This window comes from Armigeres subalbatus, chromosome 1 (assembly GCF_024139115.2).
Source record: "Armigeres subalbatus isolate Guangzhou_Male chromosome 1, GZ_Asu_2, whole genome shotgun sequence".
NCBI classification, from domain to species: domain Eukaryota; kingdom Metazoa; phylum Arthropoda; class Insecta; order Diptera; family Culicidae; genus Armigeres; species Armigeres subalbatus.
The window spans coordinates 299,873,723-299,891,463 of NC_085139.1; the positions used below are offsets into that span (position 1 = coordinate 299,873,723).

At 43.4% G+C, this 17,741-nt stretch overlaps 2 protein-coding genes across 4 annotated transcripts in view; one reads left to right on the plus strand and one right to left on the minus strand.

Annotated features, from left to right (window-relative positions):
• Nucleotides 1–17,741, minus strand: part of LOC134207806 (uncharacterized) — a 72,763-nt gene that overhangs the window by 24,590 nt on the left and 30,432 nt on the right. The gene's annotated exons all lie outside the window — the stretch shown is intronic.
• LOC134216372 (uncharacterized) lies at nucleotides 13,501–15,161 on the plus strand. The gene is made up of 2 exons (XM_062695276.1): nucleotides 13,501–13,630; nucleotides 13,767–15,161. Exon 2 carries the CDS (start codon nucleotides 13,905–13,907, stop codon nucleotides 15,027–15,029), a length of 1,125 nt encoding a protein of 374 aa, XP_062551260.1. The 5' UTR covers nucleotides 13,501–13,630; nucleotides 13,767–13,904; the 3' UTR covers nucleotides 15,030–15,161.

The window sequence follows — 17,741 nt, forward strand, 5'->3', positions numbered from 1 at the left end:
CATTGTTGCAAAAAGTGAGAAGAAAAAGGAAATTAACGCTTTAGTAATGAAGAATTTGTTTTGTAAATTGTATTCAGCAGGTAGCTAGAGCATTGTTGAAAGTGATGGAGAATTCGGGATAGATTTGAATGAGTCGATTCTATATCAGGATTATCTATTTAGGAACAGCATACAAATTATCGAATCTCTTACGCGATTCAAATCAAGCACGAGACAAATCCCATCAGACTCATGGTCTCCTGAATCGTTCTTGATTTGACTCGCGATTTGCATCATTGCGTGCTTTTACGTGTTCTCCTTTGCTGTATGCAATGAATTAACGCGGATAGTAAAGCTATCTGTAGACAAAAAAAACTAATTAATCTACCTAGCGGTGTTTTTGTGCCTGTTGGAATAATAGATGTATGTTAGTTCGTAGTTTTTTTAGATCGTAGTAAGCCATCAGTAGCATTTGTGTTGCGGATCAAGCAATCGTTGGTCACTAAGGGTGACTACCAGTTGTTTATACCAACTAATAACTACGGATTATTTTATCGTTCCGATTCAAACCGTTAATCCGGTTGAGAATAAGATTGTAATGTCGCTCCTGTTCGCGTGACTAATATCTAGGTTACTTCGACCTGGCAGTCAAAGTAGCTCCCATTCCAGTTCGAGACAGTAGCACGAACGGACGAGTTTTTCGCTCGCGCATTTTTCTTTTTTTTTTCAAGTGTTTTTTCTCGTTCGTTCGCTGTTTTCGCTTCGTCGCGTTGGCGTTATTTTCTCCCGAACCCGTCATGGGAGACTCGATGGCCAATAACCGCGGGTAACCCCTCCAAGCAGCTTTTACAGAGCAACGTGTTCTCGCCGTTGCCGCTTGATGACGCTGAAAATCCGCCGAAAAAGAGGAAGAAGCAGCAATCGCAACTGCCGCAGGTGCAACCAGAGCAGAAGGAGAAGTGCCCGCCCGTGTTTGTGAAGGGCGATCCGCCGGATTTACGCCCAATAATTCGCCAGCTGATCGCTAAGGAAATGTAAATGCCGGCAAACAAGGACCATCATCAATCCGTCGTGGAGTTCCTCGAGGTCCACAAGTATGAGTACTACACTCATGACCACCCCGGCACGAAGCCGCTCAAGGCTTTGCTTCAAGAACTCCTCGACATGAAGGAGGAAGAGCTCAAAGCAGAGCTTGAAAGTTACGGACTGAAGCCAGTAATCGTGCACAAGATCGCTCGTCACGACAAGGCGAGAAGATATCGCGACCAGCTTTATCTGATCCATCTGGAGCACGGCTCCACTACCTGGAAGGACCTGAAGCTGGTTGGCGTTATAAATTACACCGTCGTTGACTGGGAGCGATATCGGTCAGTGCGCCGCGACGTCACGCAGTGCACCAACTGCTTCAATTTCGGGCACGGCACCAGGAACTGCCGCATGAAGCCGCGCTGCAACAAGTGTGGCGAACCCCATCCGCCTGACGAGTGCGACAAAATGGAGGTGGCCGATCCCAAGTGCGCCAACTGTGGCGACAAACATCGGGCTGCCTAAAGCAAACCGAGTTCCTGGAAATCCGGAAGAAGGATTCCACCAGGACCATTCGAAGAACAACCGTGTTCCTGTAATCAACGAGATGAACTTTCCAAGGCTCAAGCTCCAGCATCTTTGCCACCATCCACCCGCGAATAGCCCCCAACCCCAATTGATTTACTCACCAAAGATTTGATCCATCTGCGAAATGTCACTCGCAGGCAGTACCAACGTACTGGGTGCAATCGCATGACCAAATCGATTATCCAGGCCAGAATGGTGGACTTTAGAAATAGTGATTTTTCCAATAAGATCCGCGCTCTCCCAGACTGTGCTAAGCCGTTCTGGAAGCTAACAAAAATTCTAAAATCTAAGCCTCGATCCATTCTATCTTTGGAAAGAACATCGTCAGTCCACACGAAGCAGCCGTTAATGAGCATGCTAACAACATCCATCTTATTCCCAACGACTTCTCGAAGGAGTTGGAGATCTCAGCTGGCGAATTGACGGCCTATATCAAGTGATCGAAAAACATGAAGGCCCCTGGTTCTTCGAGCATTTTTCGCTGATCTTTAATTACTGTCTCCGGCTCAGCTACTTTCCATCGTCCTGGAAGTCAGCGAAAATCATCCCCATTCCACGTAAGCCTGGGAAGGATCCTTCCTCCCCCAAAAGTTATCGTCCTATCCGCCTTCTCTCAGGATTATCCAAGCTATTCATCACAACATCGTCGCAGTCGTCCCCCAGGACAGTATCCTTTGGCCCCTGCTTTTCAATCTGTTCACCTCCGACATGCCAGAACCTCCAGAATGCGGCATTCTGTCTCTGTTCGCAGATGACACCTCCATCGTCTACAACGGTAGAGTGATCAGAGCGCTAGTGGATAAACTCCAAGGAGGCCTGGATGCCCTGACAGAGTATCTCACCAGCTGGAAGATCTGTATCAACGCGGCGAAGACCTAGTTCATCATTTTCCCCCACTCTAAATCCCCTAAACATGTTCCGCCTGGAGACTGTAAAATCATCTTCAATGACACGACTGTCGAATGGGCAAATGATGCCGACTACCTTGACTTGACCCTCGACTGCAAGCTTATTTTCCGCCAACAAGTTGACAAGACGGTGACGAAGTGTAACGTTTCTTTGAAACTACTGTACACTTTGATCAACCGTCGGTCGTCATTGTCTCTGAAAAATAAGCTTGCTGACTACAAGCAAATCATCCTTCCCTTGATCGAATATGGCATGCCGGTCTGGGAGAGCTGCGGAAAAACTCATCATCTGAAACTCCAACGAGTTCAAAACAAGTTCCTGAGAATGATCATGAACACCCCTCCCAGGACACGAACTTCTGAGGTCCACCTTCTGGTCGTTATTAAAACTCTACGCGAACGCTTTGGAAACGAGGAAAGGTTTAGACCACTAGGACGCTAGTTCCAATTTAGGGTATCAAAATATTAGTATAAATATTAGTGTACATAGTAATTAGGTTATCAAATTTTCTAAATTAATTAATGCATCCTTAAGGCTATTCTGATACATTAGAAAAACTTTATAAATTACATTTAAATTCTCACCATTGCTAGTGAACCGAATCAAAGATAAAGGGCCAAGTGGCCAAACACTTGAAATGGTAAAAATAATGTAACAAATGAAAATAAAATATAAACTAATTTAAGTCAGCAGAGAGATTCATTATCATTGTAACATTCAAACGCTGAACATCGAAAATATATTAGTGAAACGTTCCTGTCTCGTTTTATACCACCGAAGGAGTATCACTACCATTCCTCACTGTTGGTCGCTGCTGCTGCTCCAACAGTCCATCGTTGGTTGCTCATCCGAGGCCCCACCCAGGTAAATAGTATAGTGTACCCTCGTTCCCATCCATTATCTGATCCCTCCAGTGGTAATCTGTTTTGGACACCGGTTCGACTGCACACGGACAAACTATTTGCACGTCATCAATTCTTCCTGGAGCACTAATAAGGAATTGAGTGTTTGTTCCATCAGTCCGATCCGCTCCCAGACCCTTCCGGTAATATGTTGTGGACACCGGACTGTTAATGTTAACGGACACATGGAACGTTTTAACCCTAGCCCAGCAGGGTAAATTGGCACAACTTGCCAATGAGGCACGCCGCATGAAGCTTGAGATCCTGGGACTGAGTGAAGTCCGTTGGTCAAACTTTGGAGAACACAGAACGCCGTCGGGACAAGTTCTGCTATACTCTAGTTTACGAGGTGAACACGCTCCCCGGCATCGCGGAGTTGGCTTCCTACTAAGCGCTCAGGCACACTTTGTGCTTATGAAGTGGGAACCTATAAGTGAAAGGATAATCGTTGCCAGATTTAGAACACGGGTCCGAAACCTTACTATAATCCAATGTTATGCGCTTACCGATGCTGCCGATCTGCAAGACAAAGAGAACTTCTACAGTCAACTCAATGCCGTCGTAGATAGAATTCCGAAGGGTGATATCAAGATCTGTTTGGGCGACTTCAATGCAAAGATCGGATCCGACAACTCGAACCATGAGCGCATTATGGGACGCCATGGTCTCGGAGAAATGAGCGAAAACGGAGAGCTGTTCGCAGAATTTTGTGGTAATAACGACATGATGATCGGGGGATCGCTCTTCCCTCATCGACCGGTTCACAAGGTCACGTGGGTCTCCCGTGACGGCTTTACAGAAAATCAAATCGACCACATCTGCATCAGCCGAAAATGGAAACGGAGCCTTCTTGATGTACGGAATAAACGTAGTGCCGATATCGCGTCTGATCATCATCTCCTCATCGGCGAAATACGCCTGCGCATTGCGCGGATTCGTCGGCAGGAGGAAAGAGTTGGACGACGATTCAACACACGCCGACTGGAAGATGCCACAGTGAAACGGTCCTTCGTTGAAGAACTGGAGACACGTGCTGCAGATATTCCGGAAGGTGGCAGCGTGGAAGACCAATGGACCGCCATCAAGAATGCCTTCATCGCCACCAGCGAGAACAATCTGGGCGAACTACTCACCCAGAGAAAACAATGGACCACCGATGAGACCTGGAGGAAGATAGAAGAGCGATGAGAAGCCAAAGCCGCGATAGAGCGATCGAAAACCAGAGGAGCCAAAGTCTTAGCCCGTCAACGATACGCGGCTCTTGAGAAGGAAGTAAAACGCTCATGTCGACGGGACAAGCGAGCGTGGGCAGACTCTCTGGCCGACGAAGGATGGAGAGCCGCCGCAACCGGGAACATTCGCCTCCTCTACGATATCTGACGACGCTTAAGCGGGGCGAAGATGAATGCAACGATGCCTGTGAAAGACGCGAATGATCGACCCAACTGACCAGTTGAAACGCTGGTTCGAGCACTTCGAACAACTTTTTCAAGTGCCAGCCAGGCCATCACCACCTCGCCATGATCTGCCTAGGATACGACGTATAACACGCGTCAATACCGAAGCTCCATCACTGCTAGATATTCAAACAGCCATCCAAAGCATGAAATCGAATAAAGCTCCAGGGGTCGACCGCATATCAGCCGAGATGCTCAAAGCTGACCCCATGACATTCGCTCAACTACTGCATCGTTTATTTCGTAATATCTGGGACACCGCAACTTTCCCGGTCGACTGGATGCAAGGTATCTTAGTGAAGGTGCCCGAAAAGGGTCACCTGACTGTATGCGATAACTGGCGAGGCATTATGTTGCTGTGTACCGTTCTCAAAGTTCTGTGCAAAATTATCCTAGCCCGGATTCAAGAGAAGATCGATGCGACTCTCCGGCGGCAGCAAGCCGGATTCCGTGCCGGAAGATCCTGTGTGGACCATATTGTTACGCTCCGCATCATTCTGGAGCAGGTCAACGAATTCCAAGAGTTCCTTTACTTGGTATTCATTGACTACGAAAAAGCTTTCGATCGTCTCAATCACGAGAATATATGGGGCGCCCTGAGACGCAAGGGGGTTCCTGAGAAAATCACCGGCCTCATCGAAGCACAGTACGAGGCCTTTTCGTGTAGAGTGCTGCACAATGGCACAGCAAGACATCGCAGTAGAGGCAGACCCAGAGGCTCATGGCGGCGAAGCCTCAATAAAGAAATAAAATAAGTCGACCGAAATCTAACCTGGCAACAGGTTAAAGCGATAGCCGGGCAACACTCAGGATGGAGTTACAAGCAAAGTGATACAAATTGATTGCCCATCTCCGAAGAATAAAGATTGAGTATCCGTCGCCCTCCGTTCCCGCACCTTGTGCACTGTCCCTTTCGACTTTTTGTCATTTACACGTTTTGTCTCTTTTGACGTTTTGTCCTTTTCGACCATTTGTCTCTTCAGAAACCTGGCTTAGAAATCTCGCGGTTAATAACTGTGGAAGTGCTGAATGGAAACTTAGCAGTGAGGTAGCAATGTCCCAGTGGGGGATGTAATGCCAATAAGAAAAAGAAGAAGAATATGTAAGATAGCGATGTATAGAATAAAAAATAGATGATTTCTTGATTCGACTAGGTTAGAAGGTGATTCAGAACATCTGCCATCTCATATGAGTTGATTTCTTTTGCCGCAAATAGAACCAGCAGCAGTAGTGCTACAAAACAGTCGACGCACCTTCCCAGAATTTGGATTTTCTTGATCCGAACAGGTCCGATAACGATTCCGACTTTCAATTGACTCACTGGAGCTGGATTTACAAAAAATATATATTTAGCAATCTGCTTAAATCCATCTGGCAACCCTGTTGCAAAGTAAACAAACTGACTTTTTTTGCACGGCCTTCAATAATCGAGTTTTTTACAATGTTCTAAAAACTCAGATGTGAATATGTACATTATGTGGAATATTATGGATTTGAAAAATGTATTGGAGATAACTACTTTGGCAACGTCCACAAATTACGTAACGCTTAGAGGGGGGAGGGGGGTTCAGTGAAGTGTGACGATCCATACAAAATTGTCAATAGCTTCATACAAAAAGTGTGACATAGGGAGGGAAGCGGGTCGAAAAAGTCCAAATTTAGCGTTACGTAATTTATGGATCTTCCCTTTCCTGCGATGGGACTCGAACCCTCAGTTCTCAGTACGCTAGACTGGTGCTTTAACCGACTAAGCTACAAAGGACTTCCGTCGGCCCTCGCAACTTAGCGGCTACTGAACGAGCCCGAGTTTCCTAAATTGGACGCATAGACGAATCAGTCACAATCCATTTGTCCGACCGACACGAACGAGCAAGGCCATTAAACTATAGGAGCTGAGCAAGGTAAGATCAGTCTTCAACGTCATCGTGAAGTGGTGCTACTGTGAACGTCGACCTACAGATGCTGTGCAACGTCATCGTTGCCAGCGATTCGGGCATGGTATGCGGAATTGTACCATCTTTCAGCTGAGTGCCAACTTCCAAAGAACGCAAATCGATTAGATGTGCCAATTGTAGCGGCCAACATACTGCAAACTTTCGCGGCTGCCCAACTCGCAAGAACTACACTACTAAAAATCCACACATATTTATTGGCAAAAATCCATAGATTTAATTTATGATATATATCAGCGCACACATATCCATTCTCCAAGCGAACTACTAAAAAAATATATTTCCAAATAAACTTTATGTGTGGTCTCGAATTAGCAATTATTTAATTTATGTGTGGTTCTATTTCGATTATATTAGGGTGAAGCTATTGCAAAAATTTATAACGGCGACACATATATCTTATATAGATATTTTTGGCGGGGTAGGTATGTTGGAAAATTGACGCAAATGCGAGCCGAGCGCAGAAACGCTGCCCACCCACCTGATACACCACCACGTGCTCGCCAAGACCGCCCTAGCAGTTCTACAACTACTCCCTCGGCGGGGATCTCTTATGCCCATGTGCTGCAAGGCCAAATCAACAACAGCAATCTATTCTCAATGTCAGAATTTCTCGTCGTGGTGAGAGAAATGTTTGACCTTCTTGCCCACTGACAAACAAAGCAGCAACAACTTCTTGCTCTATTCGAGCTTACAGCCAAGTATGTCTACAATATTAGTGTAGCCGACTTGCAGATCGTTAATTGGAACGAACACTCCGTTCATAGAAAGACTCTTGAATTCTTCGACTTCTTGGGCGCTAGTCGCAACTTCAACTTAATTCATTTCCCAAATTTCTTCACTTTCCATCTCGCTGGTCGCCGTCGGCCATCTACATTAGATCTGACACTCTCCAATAACCTACTGGACATGAACAAACCGGTCACTTTTAACGAACTCCTATCGGACCACCTTCCGGTAATGTTCAATATTAGTCTTTCATCTCCAACCGAACAGAGTGTACAAAATTGTCAAAACTACGCCCGTGGTGACTGGCTTCGTTTCCAACGCGAGGTCAACTCAAAGTTAAACCTGTTAGACCCAGCCACCAGAAATTTGCGTCAATGGTACAAGAGAAGAGACCCCATCTATCAGGATATAGTAAAGGCACTGAACCGTAGGATTCGGGAGGGTGGAATGTGTCGTGTGTCCCTTTTACAAAACGGGCGACATGCTGGATTGTTGCAATCACCGCGCAATTGCAATCATGGCTGAACGCTGCCTATAAGTAAATACTCTCTCAAATTTTGTGCCGCTGACTACCATTAATTGCAAGAGAGTTCGTGGGGCAATGACAGGCGGGATTCATGGTCCAACCACGGACTGCTTATTCACCGTACGCCAAATATGGCAGAAATGCCGCGAATCAAATTTGCCCTACATCATCTATGAGAAAAATGCATCGGACTGAAGAGGGAAGCTAAGCGGATCAAACTAGTCATTAACACGTCAAAAACAAAGGATATAATAGGAAGAGGTTTAAAAGAAGACAACGTGAGCCACCCACCACGAGTTTGTATCAGTGATGATAAAATCGAGGTGGTTGAAGAATTCGTGTAGTTGGGCTGGTGACCTCCGAAAACGATATCAGCAAAGAAATACGGAGGCGCTTTGAGGCTTGAAGTCGTACATATTTTGAACTCCGCAAGACGATCGAATTGAATTCGCCGCCATACCAAACTGACTACCGTCGTGCGGGGCTTCTTTTGACAAATCAGGGGTTACTTTAGACATTTTAAAACAAGAATTATAACGAAAATTACTATAAATGTGTCATTATCACCAATCGGGTGTCTTGTTGATAGTTGGATGGCCACTTTCTGTTTCAAATTTGGTGTTTTTTCGGTTTAATTTTTTCAAAAAAATCAAGAATCCAAAGTAGCCCCCGGAGTCAAAAGAAGCCCCGCACGACGGTATCTACAAATCGCTCATTAGACTGGTAGTCTTCTACGGACACGAGACCTGAACGGTGCTCGTGCCTGTTGGGAGAACCATAGCCAGAATGTCGCACGGGAGAACATTCTTATGTACTGCACAAACCACTCCGGTTTTTGTGAGTAAATAAATAAATGTATAGATTGATGGTGACAAAACTGAAATACTTTCGCCTAATCTTCTGCCAATTACTAATCTGCTCACAATCGCATATTTGTTCTCGCTTATATAGTTTGAATGAATAGGAAATCCAGCAAAGACGGGACTGTCATAGATGAAATTGGACATTGAACTGCGTCAAAAGCTACTGTGAACTTCTGCAATTACTTTACGGAGAGGTGAATTCTAATCCTTGATTTGATCATCTACGAAACCAATGAAGTAATACAAACAAAGGCATTTAATGTCGCTTATAAATAATTTCAACTTGAGCCGTGAGTTCACTTATAGAATAGCGGAAGCACAGTTAGACACGTCTCTCCCTCCTTATACCATTACGCCATTATCCATTATGCTGTTTTGTAAATCAAGAGCGGCGCAATATCACAAAGCAACTAGACAGAACCGGCGTGCTTTCAATTTTAATAAGCTTGTTAATCCCACGTTGCAATGACCGACGAGCGGACAGCGGTTGTGGTTGATAAATAAATAGTAGAATTATTCAGAAACAGAAACAAACAGAAGCAGTATTGAAGCAAAAACACTATTCTACAATCAACCGCTAAGAGAGATATCCACAGGACAGAGGTGTGCTTAGCGAAAATAACGACAACGTAATCACGAGATGTGCTAACTCAATAAGTCTCGCTTGATTAAAACGTACTGTCGCCGTGATAATTTTCGCAGCTTTACTTAGCATCGGTACCACACATTTAGCGCCAATATAGCACTCGAGTTCTCACTCGTAACAGTTTGAATAGCGTTGATTGAACGACCAGATTATATGTAGTGAGCCAGCCAGCAGTAAGTTATTATCAAGTCAACAGGCGTTCGACCGCCAACGTTACCTTGACTGGAATCTGCAAGCAAGCGCCCCGGCAAATACCCTACGTTGAATCGCACAAATAAAGCGTGCCTACCTATACTTCATTGCATAGCTAATAACACGACTCCTGTTGTTGTTTTTATCGGTATCTTCATTTTTGGACATCGAAGAAGGTTGCGCAAAATGAGTCATCATCCCAGCAACCGGTCGAGCGGCACTTCCACATCCAGTGGAGTTTCTTCAGTGGAAATTCTTCGCATGCCAATCGTATAATGATGTTGCATTGCTGCACTGCCATGGCCTGCTATATGTAACTATCCGAGGAACACCTTTTTCGCGATGTATTGCTTGAGAGGTTGTTGGCACACATCTCAGCACGTGGGTCGACTTTGTACTTTGCTTCGAAATACGATTTAGCTGGATTAATCATCAACCTACCTCCGGGCGTTGATCAGAATGTCGCAGAAAAATCCCACACGACAGGGATCAACGTGACGTTGATGGGTGGCGCCTCTTATTGACTCGAGCAAGGTATCCACTAATGGTTGTGCGAGAAACCTTAGTCACGATCTAATTTGCCTAGAAGGGAGATTATGTTGCCGCCGGAGTGATCGGTTTTGAATGGAGCACAATTTTCTTTTTTAATTTGCATTGCAATATTTTGAAAGTAGGTTTCCGATCGACGGAGAATGTGTCACCACCGCCTTTCGTATGCCATTCCAAACAACAAGAGCGCAACGGGGAACGGCGAGCGAGATGATGCGAGCTGCAATCAGATGTATCCGGTTGCATAAATTGAAGGACAATTTCGTTCCACCGTGCTTGACTCTTATGACCACCACGATCGGTCGATGAGTCATCGTTTCGTGGATCGAGACTATAGAGACACACGTGAAATAATATCTCACGAATAGGTACCGTAAGTGCGCCCACATCCGTTACTTCCGTATAAACAACACAGTTGAAGAAAACGTGTTATGAATTGCTAGGTATAAAAAGGGGGCTTTGCTCGATTTATCGATTTCAGTAATGCTTTGATTGGTTCATAAAACATCTTCCGAAGTAGGTAGAACCGGTTTCTCTCGACCGGAGACGTTTAGTATCAAGCCAAATTACTTTTTTTATTGTCAAGGTCGCTTGATTATAATACAGTAGACGTTCGATAACTGCAAGTCATTTAACTGCAATGCTTTTTAACTGCAATTCGATAGTTGCAGCAGTTTTGCAGTTATCGGACCGCTATACTTCAAACTAATGTCAGCCTCAATGACCGCTGCATTGCGCTGCACATTTAGATGCACTTTTATTGCATCTGACGTCGATTGACAACCATTTGACGTCTAGAATGCGTTGCAGTTATCGAACGGCATTCGTTAACTGCAAAGTAAACATTTTGCAGTTATCGAACGGCTACTGTAAACTGTTGCTGGTCGTAGGGTATGTAAGATTTCTTCTTCTTCTTATTGGCATTACATCCCCCACTGGAACATTGTCGCCTTCCAGTTTAGTATTCATTCAGCACTTCCAGTTATTAACTGCGAGGTTATTTATCAAATGCTGCGAGGTCAAATAACTATTTTGTTGTATTCGTATATCATGCGGCTAATACGATGATACTTTAATGCCCAGGGAAGTCGAGAAAATTTCCAACTCGAAAATTTCCTATATATACCGGACCGGGAATCGAACCCAGCCACCTTAAACATGGTATTGCTTTGTGGCTGCGCATCTTACCGCACGGCTAAGGTAAGCCCTTGTGGGATTTGAAGAACTCAATTTATTTCAACATTCGGATGCATTCACACAAAAACACGAGTCGTGGCATGCTCAAGTCGAATAAAGTAGACATCCTGGATACCGTTGATACCGTACATATACAGTATTAAGTACTATCACACCTAACGAGTGGATGGCAGATTTCAATTAAACTCACTCATTGTATTATATCTCACAATTCTGTATAATTTTAATACAGGAAGCATACATTTTTTTGTATTAAAGTTTTGCAGAATATGTATAAGTATAACCAGATTTTATACAGAATTGTAAGATGTTGCACGTTTATGTTGAAGACCTTTGCGCAGGAGTGGTTGCGATAATAGTAAAATTTACTCCCACTTCTGAAATCGTAAAATCTGTCTGTTTGGTGAAACAATAGAGGTAATAAACTATATCTCGGGTATTTATTCAAAAGGACGTATGTGATTTTGTAAACAAAGATTCAAACGTCGATTTGTCCGATCTGATAGCCTTCTTCATTGGCATTTCATCCCCCACTGGGACATTGCCGCCTCGCAGCTTAGTGTTCATTAAGCACTTCCACAGTTATTAACTGCGAGGTTTTTAAGCCAAGTTATTATTTCTGCATTCGTATATCAGGCTAACACGATGATACTTTTATGCCCAGGGAAGTCGAGACAATTTCCAATCCGAAAATTGTCTAGACCGGCACCGGGAATCGAACCCAGCCACCCTCAGCATGGTCTTGCTTTGTAGCCGCGCATCTTACCGCACGGCTAAGGAGGGCCCCCGATCTGATAGCGCTCCGACGCAAATCATCACCATAAACAGATGAGGGGAAGCTTCGGCTACCTGTTGGTGTTGTTGGCTTGCGTGGGAGTGCCAACAGATTGCACAAATCAACATTCGAATCTTTGTCTACAAAATCACATACGTCCTTTAGAATAAGTATACCGAGATATAGAGGACGATTGTCGCTGCGGTTCCCTTTGTTCTCGTTCCCAAACATGTTGGGTACACAACTGTCAAAACATAATGATTTTTTTCTTCGTTGACATTTAGTGCCCTATCTTCGCCAGCAAAAGATGTTTCCCCCGTGACGACAGCGACAATCTTCCTCTATAGTTTATTACAGTCAAACCTCCATGAGTCGATGCTCTATGACTCGATATCGACTCATGGAAGTAAATTATGCCATATTAAAAAATATTTTCTGGACTACTGTGATGATCCCTTCAAACAGCTTTCCAGGGATTTTCTATTCCATATCTCGATATTTCTATGAGTCGATGGTCCCTTCAATATCGACTCATGGAGGTTTCACTGTACCTCTATTGGTGAAACAAATCAAAATCTTGAAAGAAAACTTTTATCAATGATTCGGCCAAATTAATAATTTGCTGCTAAAACAAGATAGACACCATCCATGGAAATGAATTCTCGCAGTGTCTCCCTGTAGGATCTAAGCAACACTTGACTTATGTAGGTAAATAATTAAGAGCAGGCCAATAAATGATTCATTCAATACTTTACCTCAGACCCGAGTAGACGTCTCTACATTTTGGCGACGAGGATAAAAGTAGAAAAGGCTTACATCAATTCGAACGCTTCCTGGAAAATTCTATTCCGATTTATGAAGATGGCGTGGCCTATGGTAAGTCAACCGCAAAGAAAAAAAAAGTTCTAATTTCCTTAGGGATGGAACGTATATGCGTACAGATAATCCTGATTGTATCATGTATGGAACTTCTTAGGGATGAATTTACCCGGAATTCCGGAACATGATATCAGATTTCTGTAAAATATACGACCCGGGATTAGAAACTTCAGGGTAACGGAATCACTTAGGGATGTTTCTTGCAGTTTGTCTACTGTTGACGTAAGACCCGGTGATTGTTAGGAAAAGTAATAAGTTCGCGGAAACCATAACAACGGTATGAAGTACGCAGAGAGAGAAAAAAAAATAAAACGATCATGTGTAACCCAACGTATCGGGATGCAGTACGCAGAAACAGTGTTAATATCTGTCGAGTGCGGAATTTGATGTGTGGACAAGAGTACGCAGGAAAATATGATATTTCATAGCGGAATCCAACATTGAAAGATTTAAAATCCAAGGTAATGCGGAACCCATACGTTTGGGATGAAGTACGCAGAATGATACGTTTTGAGCTGAATGTACTTCATATACGTCTTTATGTACACATGCGAAAAAAAAACATTCGTAGAATTCTTCAAATATATCATATTTTAGGTCAACCAACTGATTCCGCCGTTCCTCGAGGAAGCTGAGGGACCAGTCTCTGCACGTTGGGAAAAATGGCGTGACCAGTTTGAGGCTTATCTGGCATGGAAAGATGTGGACGATCGAGAAGCGAAATTCAAAACCCTTATGATGTTCGGTGGACCCGATATCCGAAATGTAGTGAAACAAGTTGAAGTCGATGAAAAACACGCTGTGGACAACCGTTATCACGTTGCGATGTCAATCCTGGATGACTATTTCATACCAAAACTATCAAAAACGTATGAGCGCCAGAAATTTCGCGAAATGAAACCAACAGCCGGTGAAAAGTTTGACACGTTTGTCAACCGTCTGAAACGACAAGCAGCCTTCTGCGACTATGGAGACCAACTAGAAAGCATGGTGGTGGATCAAATAATAACCACCACGGCGGACAAGAACCTGAAGCGTAAATGTCTGGAGAAGGATTACAAATTCGAGGAGATTGTTAAAATTGGTCGCACCCACGAGTCAGTTCAAATGCAGATGAGTGAATTGGATAACCGGAATGAAGCTGGTACTCTACAAGCAATCAGTATTACTGAGCCAGAGAAGAATGAAGATATGGTTTTAAAGTTACGCTCTCGACCCGGTGGACCGCGGCGTTTCAGATGTTTTCGATGCAATGGAAGACACAATCCGAAAAGTTCATCGTACCCGGCCAGAGAACTGGAATGCAGAAGCTGTGGGCAACGAGGGCATTTCTCTCGATGTTGCTTCCTGAAACGAAGAAAGCCAGTCAAACAACTAGCACAACCACCCCATTTCGAAGCTCATCAGAAAGCCAAGAGATTCGTACGAGAAGTATCTAGCGGCAGCGGAAACATAACACAAGATGTGGTGGATCTTTTTCACCTCGGCACTAAGGGAAACCAAATATCAGTATCAGTCGGAGGAGTCTGGGTTCAATTTGTGATCGACACTGGAGCAGATGAGGATGTCTTGAGCGAAACGGACTGGATCAAGATAAAACAAACTGGATTTGACGCATACTCTATTCGAAGAGGAAGCACAAAAGTATTCAAAGCATATGGCTCGAACACACCGTTGAAGATCCTAGGCGAAGTTGACTCGACTGTTGCGGTTGACGGGAAAACCATCGATACTACGTTATACGTAATCCAGAGCGGCAAATGTTCACTTCTCTCGGGTGATACAGCAATAAAACTTGGATTGATCAAATTTTTGCGGACAGTTGACAAAGAAACATTTCCACATATTACAGGTAAGTAACAATTTAATTAAAACTTGAATAAACCAATTCTGAATTCCATTTATGCTCAGGCATTGTTGCAAATATAAAAATTGACAAAAAAGTTCCTCCAGTCCGCCAAAGCTTACGTCGCATACCATTTCCGCTTGAAGAAATGACTTTGACAAAACTTAAAAACTTAGAAAAGCTAGACATTATTGAGCGCGTTAGTGAAGCATCAGAATGGGTTTCACCGATGCTGGTTAAGCGAAAAAGCTCTGGTGAGATCCGAATCATCGTTGACCTCCGGGAGGCCAATAAGGCCATAATAAGAGAAGTTCATCCGCTCCCAAAACTAGAACAAATTACGAAAAAGATAGGTGGTAATCAATTATTCACTAAACTTGATGTTCGGCAAGCTTTCCATCAAGTTCTCCTTAGAGAAGATTGCCGCTACATCACCACATTTATTTCTCCCTTGGGTCTTTATCGTTATAAAAGGCTCATGTTTGGACTTTCTGCCGCCCCGGAACTATTCCAAAAAGTCATGGAAACTATTTTCGCTGATCTTCCTTGGCTTATAGTATTCATTGATGACATATTAATACCCGCCGAAAACGAATCTGAGCTACATGAACGGACGCTGATTGTATACAACCGGTTAAAACAGCACAATATTCTTTTGAACACCGACAAAATTGTCTCTTGTGTATCACAAATTGATTTCTTGGGATACCACATCTCCGCACAAGGAATCTCCATTTCACGTGATAAACTAGAAGCAATAGAAAAAATGCAGCCCCCAAAACTGCGGAGATGGTTCGAAGCTTCCTTGGTTTGGTAAACTTCGTTCACCGACACGTTCCAAATTTGGCAACCATTACCTATCCTTTGAACCAACTCACACGGAAAGGAGTTGTCTTCGATTGGAAACCTATTCATCAACAAGCTTTTAATCAAATTAAAACATTACTCATGAACAAGAACACCCTCGCCTATTATGACGTTAACGATGAAACCTTTGTTATTGCCGACGGAGCCCCGTGGGACTTGGAGCCGTATTAGTTCAAAAGGGAAAAGACAACGAAAATCGTATCATATGTTACGCATCAAAAACTTTAACACCAACAGAACAAAAATATGCTCAAACTGAACGTGAAGCATTAGCGCTAGTTTGGGCATGTGAAAAGTTTCACTATTATCTTTACGGGAAATTCTTTCATCTAGTCACTGATCACAAGCCACTAACGGTGATTTTTGGAGACCGACTTAAACCATCCCCAAGAATTGAACGATGGAAGTTACGCTTGATGTCCTATGATTTCGAAGTTTTATACCGCCCTGGTAAAAACAATATTGCTGATCCTCTATCACGATTATGCCAATCTGTACCAAATAATGGCCCGAGCTTCGACGAAGAATCTGAACGGATCATACGAATGTTTGCTAGCGATGTATGTCCAATAGCAATAACACTCGATGAAATAACGACTGCCACCGGTTCAGATGAAGAACTAAAGGAACTCATCAAATGGCTACCATACCCCGCTCGACGGTGGCCTAAAACCTTATCACGATATTCTAAACTGGCAAACTGTTTGACGACTGATGGAAATGTTTTGATGAAAGACCAGCGCATAGTAATCCCACGAATTCTCCAGAACCGAATTTTGCAACTGGCTCACGAACCTCATCTTGGAATTTCGGCAATGAAACGTCGATTACGATCAAAGGTTTGGTGGACAAGAATGGACTCTATGGTGGAAAATTTCGTACAATCCTGTACAGGATGTGCACTTGTATCAATACCTGACACACTTCCGATAACAAGGACTGAGATGCCTGACAAACCGTGGGAAAAGATAGCAGCAGATTTCATGGAAATTCCAGGCGGTTATCATTTGCTCGTTATCACAGATTACTTTTCACGTTATGTCGAAGTTACTGTTCAAACATGTATGACAGCAAAAGTAACAATTACCAAGATGAGAGAAATTTTCGCAAGATTTGGATATCCATCTGAAATTGTTTGTGACAATGGTCAACCGTTTTCCTCAGCTGAATTTTCTCATTTTTGCACAACAAACGCAATCAATATTAAACACACTGTACCGTATGCCGCTTTTCAAAATGGATTAGTCGAAAGACAAAATCGAACGCTGTTGAAAACACTCAAGATAAGTTGTACTATGGGACGAAACTGGCGCAACGATTTACAAGATTTCCTCCACTCTTATCGAGCAACTCCTCATAGTATCACAAGACATTCGCCGTCAGAATTGCTTTTTGGATGGAACATTCGAGACAAATTACCAGGAAACTCTAAGCCAGTCGACATCTCTGAAGCAAGACATAATGATGAGAAATTCAAAGAAAAGGGTAGAGTGTATGCAAACTTGAAACGTAATGCGAAACCGAATAATATCGATGTAGGAGATTATGTGATTGTGAAAAATTGTATAAAAAAGAATAAATTAACAAAAACGTTCAACCCAGATCAATACCTCGTGATACAACGTAAAGGTACACGTCTTCAACTAAAAAATATTAAAAGCGGAGTGATTTGTAATCGCCACGTCAATCATACCAAGCGGATTCTAAATGCAAACCCTATGCTAGCTATTGGGAGCGATTCGGGTAAGCAATACATTTATTCTATAGACATAAGTTTCGTTTCAGGAATATTTTCAGAAAACTATTTTACAATTCCCGGGGGTACGGAAGAAATCGATTCTACAAATCTGGCAGACTCA